Genomic DNA, 13,648 nt, shown 5'->3' with positions numbered 1-13,648 from the left:
GTGTGGAGGAGAGGTGGGCAGGAGGAATGTGGCAAAGGGAGGGGGCTGTTGAGTTGTGCAGGCTGGAGGGGACAGTGGCCCAGCGGGGCGGTGAGGAAGTCCGATGAGCAGGGTGAGATAATGTCATCAACTCCTCCACCTGGCCTGGTGCGGGCCCCACGAATGGAGCTGTGCTTGAGCCCAGATGAAGTTTCTAGCTCTTGAGAGCAGCGTCCTGGGACCTTGGGTCATGGGAGTGGGTGTGTGCTGCGGAGGCCCTGGCCTGAGTGGTGTGTCTCTCTTCTCCTGTCTCTCTTTCCGTCTCATTTTCTCTCTCCCCAGCCCCCCTCTCTCTGAGAACTGCTGCTATTACTCCCAAAAGACTTTACGTAATTCTGGCCCAGCTCCCTCCTCATGATGTCATGTGCTGAGTGGAGTCTAGGTCACTCCATCGCATGCTACGGTCATGGAGAGAACAGACTTCTGGCTCCCCTGGCGTGACGGCCAGGCGCAGACCCTCCCCATGCTGGGGTGGGGGTGGCTAGGCTTCTGGTGCGTGGAGGTGCAACCCCTGCCCCAGGGCCTTTGGACAGCTCAGGTGAAGGCCTGGGCTTCCTGCAGCGGCCCTGGCTGGTGAGGGGTGGGGGTTGTGCTGGGAGGCCTGTCCCTCCAGAGCTGGGGGCCTCTCCCCTGGAGCCCAGGCCTCAGCAGAAAGAGGCAGGCAGTCCTGAGGTCAGCCCGTTACTGGGTTGCTGCTCTGAACCTGTTTCCTACACTGCAAAATGGGGACAAAGACACCCAATCTCGTGGCGATGGGTGGCTTCAGTGGGCTCTAAGGGGAGCACAGCAGGAGCAGTTCTGAGGACAGAGGTCCAGGCATGTGCTGGGAGGGGCTGAGAGCGAGTCTCCCCCTCGGGCCTATGTGGGGTTGTCTGGACCCCAACTCAGTGGCTTCACCCACCTCCTTCATCTCCCACCCCTGCCCCTCTGCTAGACCCCACTTCCTAATCCCAAGGAGAAGGAGAATAGGGTCGAGCCACTCCCCCTTCCACAGGTAGGGAAACTGAGGCTCAGAGTAGGGTATGGCTTGCTCAAGGTCACACAGCCTAGGATGGCAATGCCAGAACGAAACTAGACCCGGCGAGCCCCAGCCCCAGGCATTTTCTGATGTGCTTCTCAGTGTGGGATGCCTGCAGCCCTGAAGGATGTTGGGAAGTTCAGGTCATAGCGCAAGACCTAGGGAGGGAAGCTCTGCTCCTCCACCCTTGCAGACACATCCCATTTCCTTCCACTGTATTTTTGTTTTTCTTTTCTTTTGGGAAAACAGTTTGGTTTTGCGGTTTGTAGGAAACTTAAATAACAGTTACTGAGTTTTCCCTCCCTCACCTCTGAGAACAGAGTGCTAAGCTCTTCACAGCATCATTTTGTATAATCCTCACAATAGCTATCGAAGATTATACCCCCATTTTACAGGAGAAGAAACTGAGGCCAAAGGTCATATGGTTGGGGCCAAGGATTCCTATCAAGATTTGTGGACTCCAAAGCTCTCACCTTTGCCCCTCATCAGAAGCACCTGAAATTGTCCTGACAGCCCCATAACTCCTCACCCCCTGTGGGGCCTGAGCTTTGCGAAGATACGGAGGAAGTGAGTTTCAGAGCTGCTGTGATGTTTGGCCCAGGGAGGGAGCTCACAGAGGAGATGACACGGAGTTTGACTTAAGGGGAGCAGGGAGGATCAAGGGCTTGCACCCCCACCCACCACCATCTCAGCCTTGGTTAATATCCCCAACTCAGTGTTTTCTAGGGCTGAGGGGAGATGGAGAGAAGAATGTGCCTCCCCTTGTTTCTAGAGTTACTAAATTCTTGTTAGATCTTTAAATTTTATGTAAATTCTTCTTTTTTTCCCTCTTGGAAAGGTGGGTATCATATTTTAATTAGTAGTGGTGTCAAAGGAGGGCTAGATTAATTATTGGAAATCTCAAGTTCCAGATGGTTTTAATTTTCACAGCAGGGCACCAGGGTCTGTATTTGTAAATTTTTTTATTAAAATCATACCTAGTGCATTTTAAGGGCGCTGAGGTATACTCTTTGTGGCTCCAAGGGTACTGTACTCAGGAATTTGGGGCTATGATTTTTGTTATGGAGAAGCAAGTCCCTTGTCACTGAAATTAAACTTTTGTGGGTGAGGGAGGGGCAGGGGCTACTAGGAAACAAGGGGTCAGGGAAAAGGGTGCACAAATTTCGAGGGGGGCAGTCACAAGCAAAGAAAGCAGCTGGTGTTGGGGAGTCAGGCACGGGGTGTTTAAGACCAGAGAGGAGAGAGAGCTCAGAGAGGGCATGTGGCCTACCCGAAGTCACACAGCAGCCTCCTACTGGGGCGAAAAATATGGGCTGACAGAGGGGGAGGAAAAGATGTGGACACAGCATGCCTAATCGAGGGACAGTCATAGTCTTTTGCTGCTTGATGTCCTTGTTCAGGCAGGGCTTTGGGGGATCAGCTGTGGACCCCTCATCCTGAGGTGGGCTCTGTGGAGCATAGATGGTGTAGCATGGGGTCTCCCACCCTGGGCCAGGGGAGATCGGGGCTTGAGTGGGATTTCTGGGCTCCTGGGAGTTAGTTACCCTTCAGCTTTGGGGGCCTCCATGGAGAACAGTGGAATATCCTGCATACGTTTTCCCAGAGAGCTCACACCTCACTCCCTGTGCCCTTCCTGCTATAAGTAGCCAGGGTAAGGGTGCCAGGGGGCACTAGCAGGGGCTCCAGATGCTTGCTCTGCAGGGAGGGGCCACAGACCCAACTTTTGGAGAAAATACCTTTACATTCCGAAAGGCAGGGGAGGGGTGCATGCATATGCCTGCATGTGGGTCTGTCTGTCCCCTTGGTTTCCTTAGCTCTGTGTGTGTGTGTGCGTGTGTGTGTGTGTGTGTGTGTGTGTGTGTGTGTGTGTGTGTTTTGAGATAGAGTCTCACTCTGTTGCCCAAGCTGGAGTGCAGTGGTGCAATCTCAGCTCACTGCAACCTCTGCCTCCTGGGTTCAAGTGATTCTCCTGCCTCAGCCTCCGAGTAGCTGGAACTACAGGTGCACCACCACGCCCAGCTAATTTTTGTACTTTTAGTAGAGATAGGGTTTCACTGTGTTGGCCAGGCTGGTCTCGAACTCCTGACTTCAGGTGATTCTCCTGGCTCGGCCTCCCAAAGTGCTGGGATTACAGGTGTGAGCCACCGTGCCAGGCCCTCTGTGGTTATTTGTGTGGTATCTGGGGAATAGGATTATTTGTATGGCTGGCTGTCCTGATTTGGGGAATGGTGTTATTTTTCTGTCTGTCTTGCTTTGGGTTTGGGAGAGGGGATTATTTGGACGGCCGTCTATCCCTTTGGGAGACTGGTCTTTTCCTATGGTTGTCTGTCCTGCTTTGGGAAATGGTTTTTTTTTTTTTTTTTTTTTTTTTTTTGAGACAGAGTTTCGCTCTTGTTGCCCAGTCTGGAGTGCAATGGCGCGATCTCGGCTCACCGCAACCTCCGCCTCCTGGGTTCAGGCAATTCTCCTGCCTCAGCCTCCTGAGTAGCTGGGATTACAGGCACACGCCACCATGCCCGACTAATTTTTAGTATTTTTAGTAGAGACGGGGTTTCACCATGTTGACCAGGATGGTTTTTGCATGGCTCTTTGTCCTGTTTGGGGGAGTTGAGGGGCTAGGGAAGATAGGTGATGATGGGGAGAAGGGCACACTGGTGTTTAGCCACAAGGGGCAGAACTCCCTTCTGGCTGGAGCCATCGGGATCCCAAGTGGAGCCAAGAGAGGCTGGAGGGAAGGGAACAGGTGATAGGTGGCTTCCATCTCCCTGCCTGAGGGGCAGGGCAGGGCACTGCTACTTCTCTGATTTCTCTGTGGTTATTTGTATGGCATCTGTCCTGTGGGACTTGTTAGGCCTCCCCATGCCTGATTTTGGGGGAGTGAAGGCCCAAAGATAGGACCAGGGACCATGTCACTAAGGCTTTAGACCAAGCCATTGCCCCTCGTAATAAAGTGCGTCTTGTTTTCCTTCTGCCTTTCGAAGCCCAGCTCCTAGTGGAGACAGACACCTTCGGTAGTCAAGTCCGGATCAAGGGCAAGGAAACGGAATTCTACCTGTGCATGAACCGCAAAGGCAAGCTCGTGGGGAAGGTGAGTGATGGCCTGGGACTCTCGGGAACTTAGGGTTCCCCTCTGGCAGCTCTGGGAGCTGCCACGTGTCCAGAGCATTGTCAGCCCCAAATGGAAATGGTAATTTCCTCCTTTCTCCCCGCCCCATCCCCCACTCCTCTGTCCAGGCACTTGAGCTCACCAGGCCGAGGAATTCAAGGCTATAACTTATGGTGCACATAGGTCCCTGGTCTCTCCTACTGGGTGTGCCACTCTGGCTTTCTTGGACATGGGAGAAACCTTGAGGGGCTCTGGGGCATCCCAACTATGTGTTCCTGAAGTCTGGGAACAAGGAACTGGCAAGCCAAGGGCTGTGGCTGCAGCGATCATTTTAACAATTGCCAGGGGCCGACAGTGCCAACGGTCCTGTAGTAGTGGGCTCCGGAACCCTGCCACCTCGTCAGTGCTGGGCTTCATGGTTCTAGCATTTCAGGAAGATTTTATTACTTTGAAAACGGCAAGACAGCTGCATGTAACGAATTAGGGTGGAGGCAGGTGGGGGGGACCCTCAGGTGGGGGGACTTTGGGAGGGGGGAACCCAGGTGCAGGGGGACCTGAGTCTCCAATGATGATGCTCCTCAGCACCCCTGTTTCTTTCTTGGGTGCACCTGTTTGCAAAAGTCACTGGCTTCCGTTGGTGTTTGAATGGAAGGTGTTATCCACAGGAGCTCTGTGGTGGGGTCAGGCTCTCTGTCCCTTCTCTCTGCAGGGACTGACTCACTCCCGTATCCAGCTTGTATGACCAGGGTTGAGGGGGTTCTGACTGGACAGGTGAAGGGAGGCGGAGGGAAGGCCCAGATTCCAAGGGGATGGGCTTCTGCTTGGGGACAATGCCCTGGCTAATTATTTGTGGTTCATTACATCTTGCTGGGGGTGGGGGAGATGACTTCAGTCTTGCTGAAGCCATGGTTTTGATTTTTTGAATCCCCTATCTTATCCCTCTCCCCCAGCCCCACACTCAAGAGGCTGGGGAGGGTGTAACAGGCCAGGCTCCTAGCCAGGGCATTGTCGCATTATTTTGATAATAATTACGGTCACAATAGCCTCCGCTAATTGAGCACCGACTTTCTGCCTGGCACTGAACTGAAAATGAATCGCAGGAGGCTGCCACCGCTACCATCCCCATTCCACAGATGAGGAAGCCGAGGCTCGGCCACGCCCGGGCACTTGTCCCAGGTCCCACACTAGAGCTCCGCGGGATTCAAAGCCGGGTTTGGAAGGAAAAGATTCCAGCCGCACTGCCCACACCAACTGAGGCTTCTCAAAGAGCAACATCATAGTAATCCGCAGAGCGCGCCTCCGGGATGCCGAGGAGTGGTTTTAATTAGTGATTCACTTTCCGCCGTGGCGAGACCGGCCGGCCGGCGAGGGGGGTCGGGGCCGGGACCGCGGACCGGGGCGCGGGCGCCGGGTCCCCCTGGCCTGGCGGGTCCCCCTGGCCTGGCCGGCCGTTTCCTGTGGCGGCGCGGCCCAGCCCCGCGTCAGGCGCTTTGTTCTCCTGCCCGCCTGGGCCGCCTCCCAGGCCCAACCTGCTTTGAGTTTTCGGCTCGTTTTTCTCTTTCTCCCCCAGGAGGGGCCGGCGGCACCCGCTAGTGCCCGTGCCCACGCCGCGGCCCGCCCTCGCCGTCTGCGCGCGCGGTTCCCGGCATCCTGACCCCAGGAGGGCGGCGCGGGGGTCAGAAGAGCAGCCCCGTCCCCTCGGGCCGCCCCCTCACCCCGCCGCCGGCCGCCTCCCGCCGCCTCCCGCCCTCGGGCTGGCCGCTGAGTCACCGCTTCCACAGGAGCCGGCTCCGATTTCCTGCCCCCTCGCCCTCTCTCCCGTCATTAATATTGGTGACGGTTCAGCTGGCGCGGGGCGCCCTGGCGCAGCGGAGGGAGGCCCGGCCCGGCCCCCGGCGCCTCCCCCACTCCTGCCCCGGCCTCCACGCCTGCCCCCAGCCCCTGCCAGCCTCCTGTCTTCTGCCCCTCCCCCTTGGGGGGGAACTCAAGGGCGCCCCCAAATCCACCTGTTTAGGCTTGGCCTCCGCCTCGCCCAGCGCCCCTAGCTCTCTGGCCCCCGAGGCCGGAGTCTGGCTCCTGGGCTGCCGCCCTCGCCACAGCCTCCCTGCCCAGCGGGGCCTCGGTCCTGGGGGTCCCCGCCTTTCCTAACCCTGCCACCGCCTCTGTTCGGCCCCCCACCTTCCCGGAAGTCGTTGTCCCAGCCGCCTGGTGTGTGGCTTCTGCACCTCCAGGCCTTTCTCCACTGCCCACCTTCGGCTTTCTATAGCACATTCGGCATTGGAGGGCAGCACATGGCCTGTGCCCACCCCCACCCAACTTCAGACCCACCCATGGGTCCTCCCACCTTGCTATGGGACACTGAAGGCCCTGGGGAGCCTCCCCGGGCACATGCGTTCCTTATGCCTCAGATGCATGACACTGGGCACGACTGTTCCTTGGACGGGGCCTTTGGGCACTGTCCATGCTGTGCCCTCTGCCGGAACTGCCCTTCCCTCTGTCCACCTGAGTCCTGGCTCATTATTCCTGGTTGCCTCCGTCAGCCCACCCACCCTGGAGCCCCGCAGCCCCTCGCACAGCCCTCTGTTACCTGTCTGCTGACCTGGGTCGTTGCTGTCTGTCTTTGTGCCTGCATCCCCTGTCACGCCGGGAGCTCCCTGAGGGCCGATTCTGCATCCATTCATTTGAGTTCTGCATACCTGGCCAAAGGGCTGCGGGGACACCAAAGAGAGAAACATGGTTCCCGCTGTCTGTGGATTGACTCTTAAGCCACAGCCTGAATTGTCCAAATCAAGCCAAGGGAGTCAAAGTGCCCTGGCCTTGCCAAGCCTCGGAGTCCTCATCTGTAAAATGGGAATGATAATCTGAACACTTAGTAGGCAAGTCGGCACTTGCTGTTAGTCCCTTCCCCCTTTGAAGCCGGGTTACAAGTCACTTCTTCACCTGTGGGAGTCTCAGCTCCAGTGCCGACTCCTTTGGAGTGGCTCAATGGGACAGTTTTGGGCCGTCTGTGTGCCAAGCCTGCACATCCCTGGCCGCAGCAAGGGCACCCACATCGAGCCCTCAACAGAGCTTTCCAGAGGCCGCAGGCCCTTGCTGGAGTTACTCTTTCTGCCGAATTGTACCAATCAGATGCCAAAGCTCTGTCCCCAGCTCCTGCATGCTGAGGTGGCCCCCCTTCTCTTTGCTACCCCTCTGGAACCTATGTCACCAGGCCCAGAAGGTGGCGCTTCCTGTCATTTTGCAAACAGTTGTTGAGTATCTAGCACGCTGTGCCAGCTGCGACCCAGGTTGTAGTTTTCTCATCGGCACCCACCTGTTTCAATCACTGAGTCCTTTTTGGGGCAACATAGAGTCACAGACCTTTTCAGGGCAGGGGAGCACCCTGCCCACCAGCACATCTTTGTTAAGATGGCTTTGGTTGCAGGTGGCTGAAACTCAACCTAAAATGCCTTAAGCAAAAAAGAGAATGTGGGGCTTATATAGAAACAAACAAACAAACTAACTAAACTAAAAAAAAAAAAAACAAAAACACAGTCCAGAGGGTGGTTCTAGTTTTGGGTAAGACTGGATCTAGAGGGCAGATGATGTCATCAGGATTCCATCTTCAGATCAAATAGGACTAGGCTCCAGTTCGGGAAGCAAGAGGTTGGAGGTGGTATTAGGGCAGAGATCAAATTCTGCTAAATCATCAGGGTTCTGGGATGGGATATTCACTTACTCTTTATGTACTGACGCTTCTGCCTTGCCTGAACTGATTGAGTCAGAGTTCCTGGGGGTGGGACCCAAGCACAGGTGTTTCTGGAATGTCTCTGTGTGGTGAGCAGGGTCATAGTGGTAGCCAGGGCCACAGGCAAGTGTCAAGCCCAAGTGCAGCCTGCTGTTAGCTTCTCACCCATTTTTGCCTGAGGTCATGGAGGGGAACTTGTGATTATCATAGCCCCAGGGCTGGTTCCCAAGATTCATGCATTTCAGCCAAAAGCCCAGCTCTTCCACCCTCTTAAGTAAACCCAGACGTGTATTGAGCCTGCGTGTCTGGCACTGGGTAGCTCCTTGTACATCCCAAACCTCACTTTGTGCCAATGGTGGCTCTGTGGGCCTGGGGGAGGCGAGACGTTCTGACGGGCAGCACCTGCCCCTTTTCACCCTTTCCTCTTTGGGACCTTTCTGGAACTGGGCAGAGGAGAAGTGAGCTGCAGTGTTTGGTTGAGACCAGGCTAGGGCATGTTCACATCCCAGCTCTGCCGCTTACAAACTCCGTGATCTTGGACAAGCCGGTTTGCTTCTGAGCTCTGCTTTCTTCTACCAAGCAGAGTCAAAGGAGAGGACGAAAGGAAATGGAAGTAGCAATATCTGGCCTATAGTTGGCAATCAATAAATGGTTAACGAATGAGTAGGGAGACTAAGTGGGCTAGGCGATTTCTAGGGCTCAGCTTGCTCTGTCTCCCTAATTAGTGTATCCCAGGAGGGACATCTCGTAGCTTAGGACTCTCTCTGGGACAGTTATAACAGATCAAGGAGGGAGAGTCTGTCTTCCTCCTCTTCAGGAGGAAACCCCTTTCATATGTCATCCCACTGTTTCCATCCTAATGAAAATGTGTTCAACTCCAAATTCTTGGGGCACCCCTGTCTGGAGCTAAGTCCTGTGCTCAGCAACGAGAGAACTGAGAAGCAGCCCGACCTCATCAGGCACTTGGGCTAATGTGGAAGCGGGCGGATGTGGAATTTCTCTGTTGGGTTGTGGGGAAGAGGAATGGGGTTCAGAAGATGGAGTATGTGAGCCCAATAAGGTTTGACGCTCTTGAAGGACAAAGAGGAATTGCCTAGGGAGATAAAGGGTAGTCCTGGAAGGCTTCCCTGAGGAGGCAGTTGTTGAGCTGAGCCTGGAGGGTTGAAAGCCATTTCAGGCAGTGGCAGGCATTCTAGAATTGGGGAGCGTCATGGTGTAGCCTTTGTTCTGTTTGCTCCAACTGTTTGGTTGAGACCAGGCAAAGAACCTGGATTCAGGCTGGACAGACAGCTTCCAGAATTTTCCATGGGGGACCCAGAGCCCAGGGACCACTCCCTTCCACATGCCTTGCACACTTGCCCTGGCTTTCCTCACAGGAGACCCTCACTGCTCACGCCACCCATACTGTCCTCTGGGTCCCATGTATGTGTCCCAGGTCTGCCCCTGCCTGTTCCTCAGCCTCCTCGAAAGAGCTCATCCTCCAGAGAGTGTTTTCTTACCCTGCCTGTCCCTTTCTGCGAAGTTCAGCCCTTGGTCTGCAGGGCCCAAGCTTGCCCTCTGCTCAAAGGTGAGTCTTCCTGGAAGCCTCAGCCTGTTTTCCACTTCAAACAAAAGGCTGGAACTCACACCTCAGTCTCCACACACAGCCAGACCGCTGGGCTTCCAGCTTGGCCGGGCATCCATCCGTAACGGGGAGTGGGCCCAGCCTAAATTTGGAGATGTTAGTTGGAAACTCGAGTGCTGCTAATTCAGGCCTTCCAACTTTGTGTTTCCCACTCTTCCCCATCCAGCAATTCGGCCGTCTCAGAGAGGAGACTGAAGCCCTGCCTCCCCACCACACTGTGTCCAGATCAGATCCCAGGGAGGCACGCCAGCCCTGTCGGGAATAGCTGCCCTTCCGGAGTAATCTAGCAGGCTCCTACTGAGTGTCAGATTCATTTATAAGCATCGCTCCTACAGTGTCTCTATGATGCGGAAGTCATTGTTCCCATTAGGTAGATGAGGAAATTGAGGTTTACAGAGTGGGACTGACTGGCCCGAGGTTACACAAGGAACTGTTAGAGGTCATTCAATTTCTGACTCCAAATGTAGTGCTTTTTGCCCAGCACACCCAGACTCCCAAGAGAGTTCACACATCGGCCCAGGAGCCTGAGATCCTGCAACCGACGGCACAGTTTGGAGTTCAGCCATGTGAAATCTCTTATTTTTAGTGGCCCCCACCTTACTTCATACTAAGTATGAAAATGCACCACATCCCACATTACGTGTAATTTATATTTAACTAGATCGAAGTGGAGTTGAGTTACAGCTGAGTAGCTGATTTAATCTCAGGTTTTGTGCAAACCCATCAGGACTCATTTCTGTTGTAAGCGATAGAACGCAGGATCACCTGGTTTAAAGGAAATGAGCCATTATTGGCCCACATAACCATGAAGTAACTTGAGCTTCAGATGTGACTGGATCTAGAGCCCAAGTAATGTTACCAAGATGTACTTTCTCTCCTTCTCTCCCTCTTGGCTTTGCTTCATCTGTGCTGGCTTCACTATCAGACAGGATCTCCCCTCATGGTGATAAAGTGGCTGCCTCTGCTTCAGCCTTACAAACTCATCCAGTTTAAATCCACCTATGTTTGGGGTTGCCTAGAAAATGTCTCAAGGAACACTCTGATTGGATGGCTTGGGTCACATGCTCACCTGTGAGCCAGTCACTGAAGACAAAGGGAAAACAGTGTCTGGATGCCGTGCTCTGGTAGGGATGAGGTGGGGCTCCTGGGCCATGAGGGTGGAGCGTGGGGAAGGAATAGATTTCTGAATGACAGTGGGAGTCTGTTACCTAATTGGAGGGTGGGGAAAGATGCAGGGGCCAGTAAAAAACGTTTACTCTACAGATCCAGGGAGTGAAGGCTCTCTCTCTTGTGCTGCCCCATGCCCCTTGTACCTGCTGTCCCCTTTCTCTCCTCCTCCTGACCAGGACTCTTTGCTTGGCCAAACTAGAGTCAGGCTCCTGATCCTTCTCTTAGGCCTATCTGTGCACTTCTTCGTAAAATCCAGTTTTAGCAAGAGCCTCGCAAAGTCAGTTTAGCAAGAACCCCCCACCCTCGATACCTGATCAGGGTCCTCATCCTTCTCCATCCCTCAGGTGATGTCTGATCTCCCTGGCCTGTCCTCAGCAAAAATCCTGTTAGGTGGCTTTAGCCAGAATCCCTTATCCCCTTGATGTTTCGTCCTAGTCATTTTGCATCCTGCTCCTTGGCTGTAAACCAAGGAGCACCCATACCTGCCCATGCTGTATTCAGAGTTGAGCCCAGTCTCTCTCCCACTGCAAAACCCTACAACGTTGTCCCTACAACGATCGTGGTGATCCTGAATGAAACAAACCTTCCTTGCTGTGCTTTAACAAGCACCACTGAGTCATATTTTTCTTGAACACTCCCCCTCTCTCCCCTGCAGCCCGATGGCTCCAGCAAGGAGTGTGTGTTCATCGAGAAGGTTCTGGAGAACAACTACACGGCCCTGATGTCGGCTAAGTACTGTGGCTGGTACGTGGGCTTCACCAAGAAGGGGCGGCCGAGGAAGGGCCCCAAGACCCGGGAGAATCAGCAGGACGTGCACTTCATGAAGCGCTACCCCAAGGGGCAGCCGGAGCTTCAGAAGCCCTTCAAGTACACGACGGTGACCAAGAGGTCCCGTCGGATCCGGCCCACACACCCTGCCTAGGCCATCCCGCCGCGGCCCCTCGGGTCGCCCTAGCCACACTCCCACTCCCAGAGAACTGCATCAGAGGAATATTTTTACATGAAAAATAAGGAAGAAGCTCTATTTTTGTATATTGTGTTTAAAAGAAGACAAAAACTGAACCAAAACTCTTGGGGGGAGGGGTGATAAGGATTTTATTGTTGACTTGAAACCCCCGATGACAAAAGACTCATGCAAAGGGACTGTAGTCAACCCACAGGTGCTTGTCTCTCTCTAGGAACAGACAACTCTAAACTCGTCCCCAGAGGAGGACTTGAATGAGGAACTGACACTTCGAGAAACCAAAGTCTTTTCCCAAAGGTTCTGAAAGGAAAAAAAAGAAAAAGAGAAAATAGTACTCTACCCACCAACAAACTCCCCCTGACTTTCCCAGTCCTCTATCCCTGCCCCAAACTCCAACAAAAATCGCTCTCTGGTTTGCAGTCATTTATTTATTGTCCACTGCAAGCTGTCCCGAGACACCGCGCAGGGAAGGCGTGCCCCTGGGAATTCTCCGCGCCTCGACCTCCCGACGACAGACGCCTCGTCCAATCATGGTGACCCTGCCTTGCTCGCAGTTCTGGAGGATGCTGCTATCGACCTTTCGTGACTCACGTGACCTAGTACACCAATGATAAGGGAATATTTTAAAACCAGCTATATTATATATATTATATATATATATATATAAGCTATTTATTTCACCTCTCTGTATATTGCAGTTTCATGAACCAAGTATTACTGCCTCAACAATTAAAGACAACAGACAAATTATTTAAGAAACCACGAGGCGAGTGGTGGCTGGTGGTAGGGCGGGGGCAGTGGCCTCTGTGTCTCCTGCTTTCTGGTTGGTCTGTGGTCTTTGCACTGAGAGCTGGGGCCTTGTACATTCATTCATTCATTCATTGACAGATTCATTCGACATTCACTATGCACTATGCACCAGGCACTGAGAAGGCAGCCTTAGAACAGATGGAGATCCCGGCTTGCAGGGAGATTCCGTTCTAATGGGTCATTGATTCAATGACCGCTTCAGTCATTTGTTCCTATGCGTTTACTCACACCTCTCCTGTGCCAAGGCTCTGATTCTAGGCCCTGGGGATTTATCAAAGAACATGGAAAAAACCCCGACCCTCAGGGAATTTCACTTCTAGGAAATCATTGATTCATTTCTTCATTCGTTGATTTATTGATGGATTCATCCGTTCAGTATATATTTCTTAGGCGCTGACTAAGTGCCAGGCAGTCTTCTGAGTACGAGAAATTAATAAGAATCAAACAGACAAGAAACCATGCCTCTTGGAGCTTGCCGTCTAGGGATTAATTGAGTCACTTGTGTCATCCACATCAGTGTTTTGCCAGGCACAGGTTGAACACGGAAATATGGTGGGAGCATTTAGGTCAGCCGGGGACCTGGCGTTTCTCTCCTCAAACTCTCATGGGCTGGAGCTTGAGGAATCTGGTGATGTTAGCTTCCAAGAACCCATCTTCAAGGCCTGTTTCCCAGGGTCTGGCCCAGAATGTCGGGGAGAGGCCAGGTTCGTCTCGGGGTTGAGGCAGATTGAAGGTCGGTGAGTCCTCTGTCCTGAGGTTTGGGCTGTGTGAGCAGTCAGGCTTGGGGTGGGGGGCTGTTTCTGTTTTTCTCCCTCCCCATGATCTCCAACCTTAGTGCCTTCATGGAACAAACCATATATTCCTGGTGGGGCAGGAGGTGGCCTGAGGCAGAAGTCACCTCTGCTGCCGGGATTCTGTGGCTGTCACCTGCCTCCCTTGAAAACTTCCCCTCCAGGGCTGGTCAGAAGTTCCCATGAGACCCTAAGGAGAGGTGGGGCAGAGGCAGTGGGGAGGGGTAGGAGGGCCTTCTCTGCAGGCTCCTGGCTGGGGTGGGTTTCCGCTTCTGAGCACAGCTCTTGGTCTTGACCTTGCTGTCTGCATTATGAACCCTTATCCCTTCACCCCTGGGCCCTGTCCCGAATGTCTTTGGCTCACCCTCCTGCCCATCACAACACATTTCCGTAGAGTTT

The 13,648-nt window shown here is 53.8% G+C and overlaps 1 protein-coding gene across 2 annotated transcripts in view; it reads left to right on the top strand.

Annotated features, from left to right (window-relative positions):
• The window catches only part of FGF18 (fibroblast growth factor 18), a 38,602-nt gene extending 26,072 nt beyond the window's left edge, over positions 1-12,530 (top strand). For both annotated transcript variants that reach the window (XM_003936157.4, XM_039460555.2), the window contains 2 exons: positions 4,039-4,145; positions 11,340-12,530. In XM_003936157.4, coding sequence (XP_003936206.1) covers positions 4,039-4,145; positions 11,340-11,606 — 374 coding nt within the window. In that variant the 3' untranslated portion in view covers positions 11,607-12,530. The remainder of the gene's footprint in view (positions 1-4,038; positions 4,146-11,339) is intronic.
• The last annotated feature ends 1,118 nt before the right edge of the window (positions 12,531-13,648 follow it).

This window comes from Saimiri boliviensis, chromosome 20 (assembly GCF_048565385.1).
Source record: "Saimiri boliviensis isolate mSaiBol1 chromosome 20, mSaiBol1.pri, whole genome shotgun sequence".
Taxonomy (NCBI): Eukaryota; Metazoa; Chordata; class Mammalia; order Primates; family Cebidae; genus Saimiri; species Saimiri boliviensis.
The sequence above is the reverse complement of the archived record's forward strand: the minus strand, read 5'-3'. Positions and strand labels throughout refer to the sequence as shown.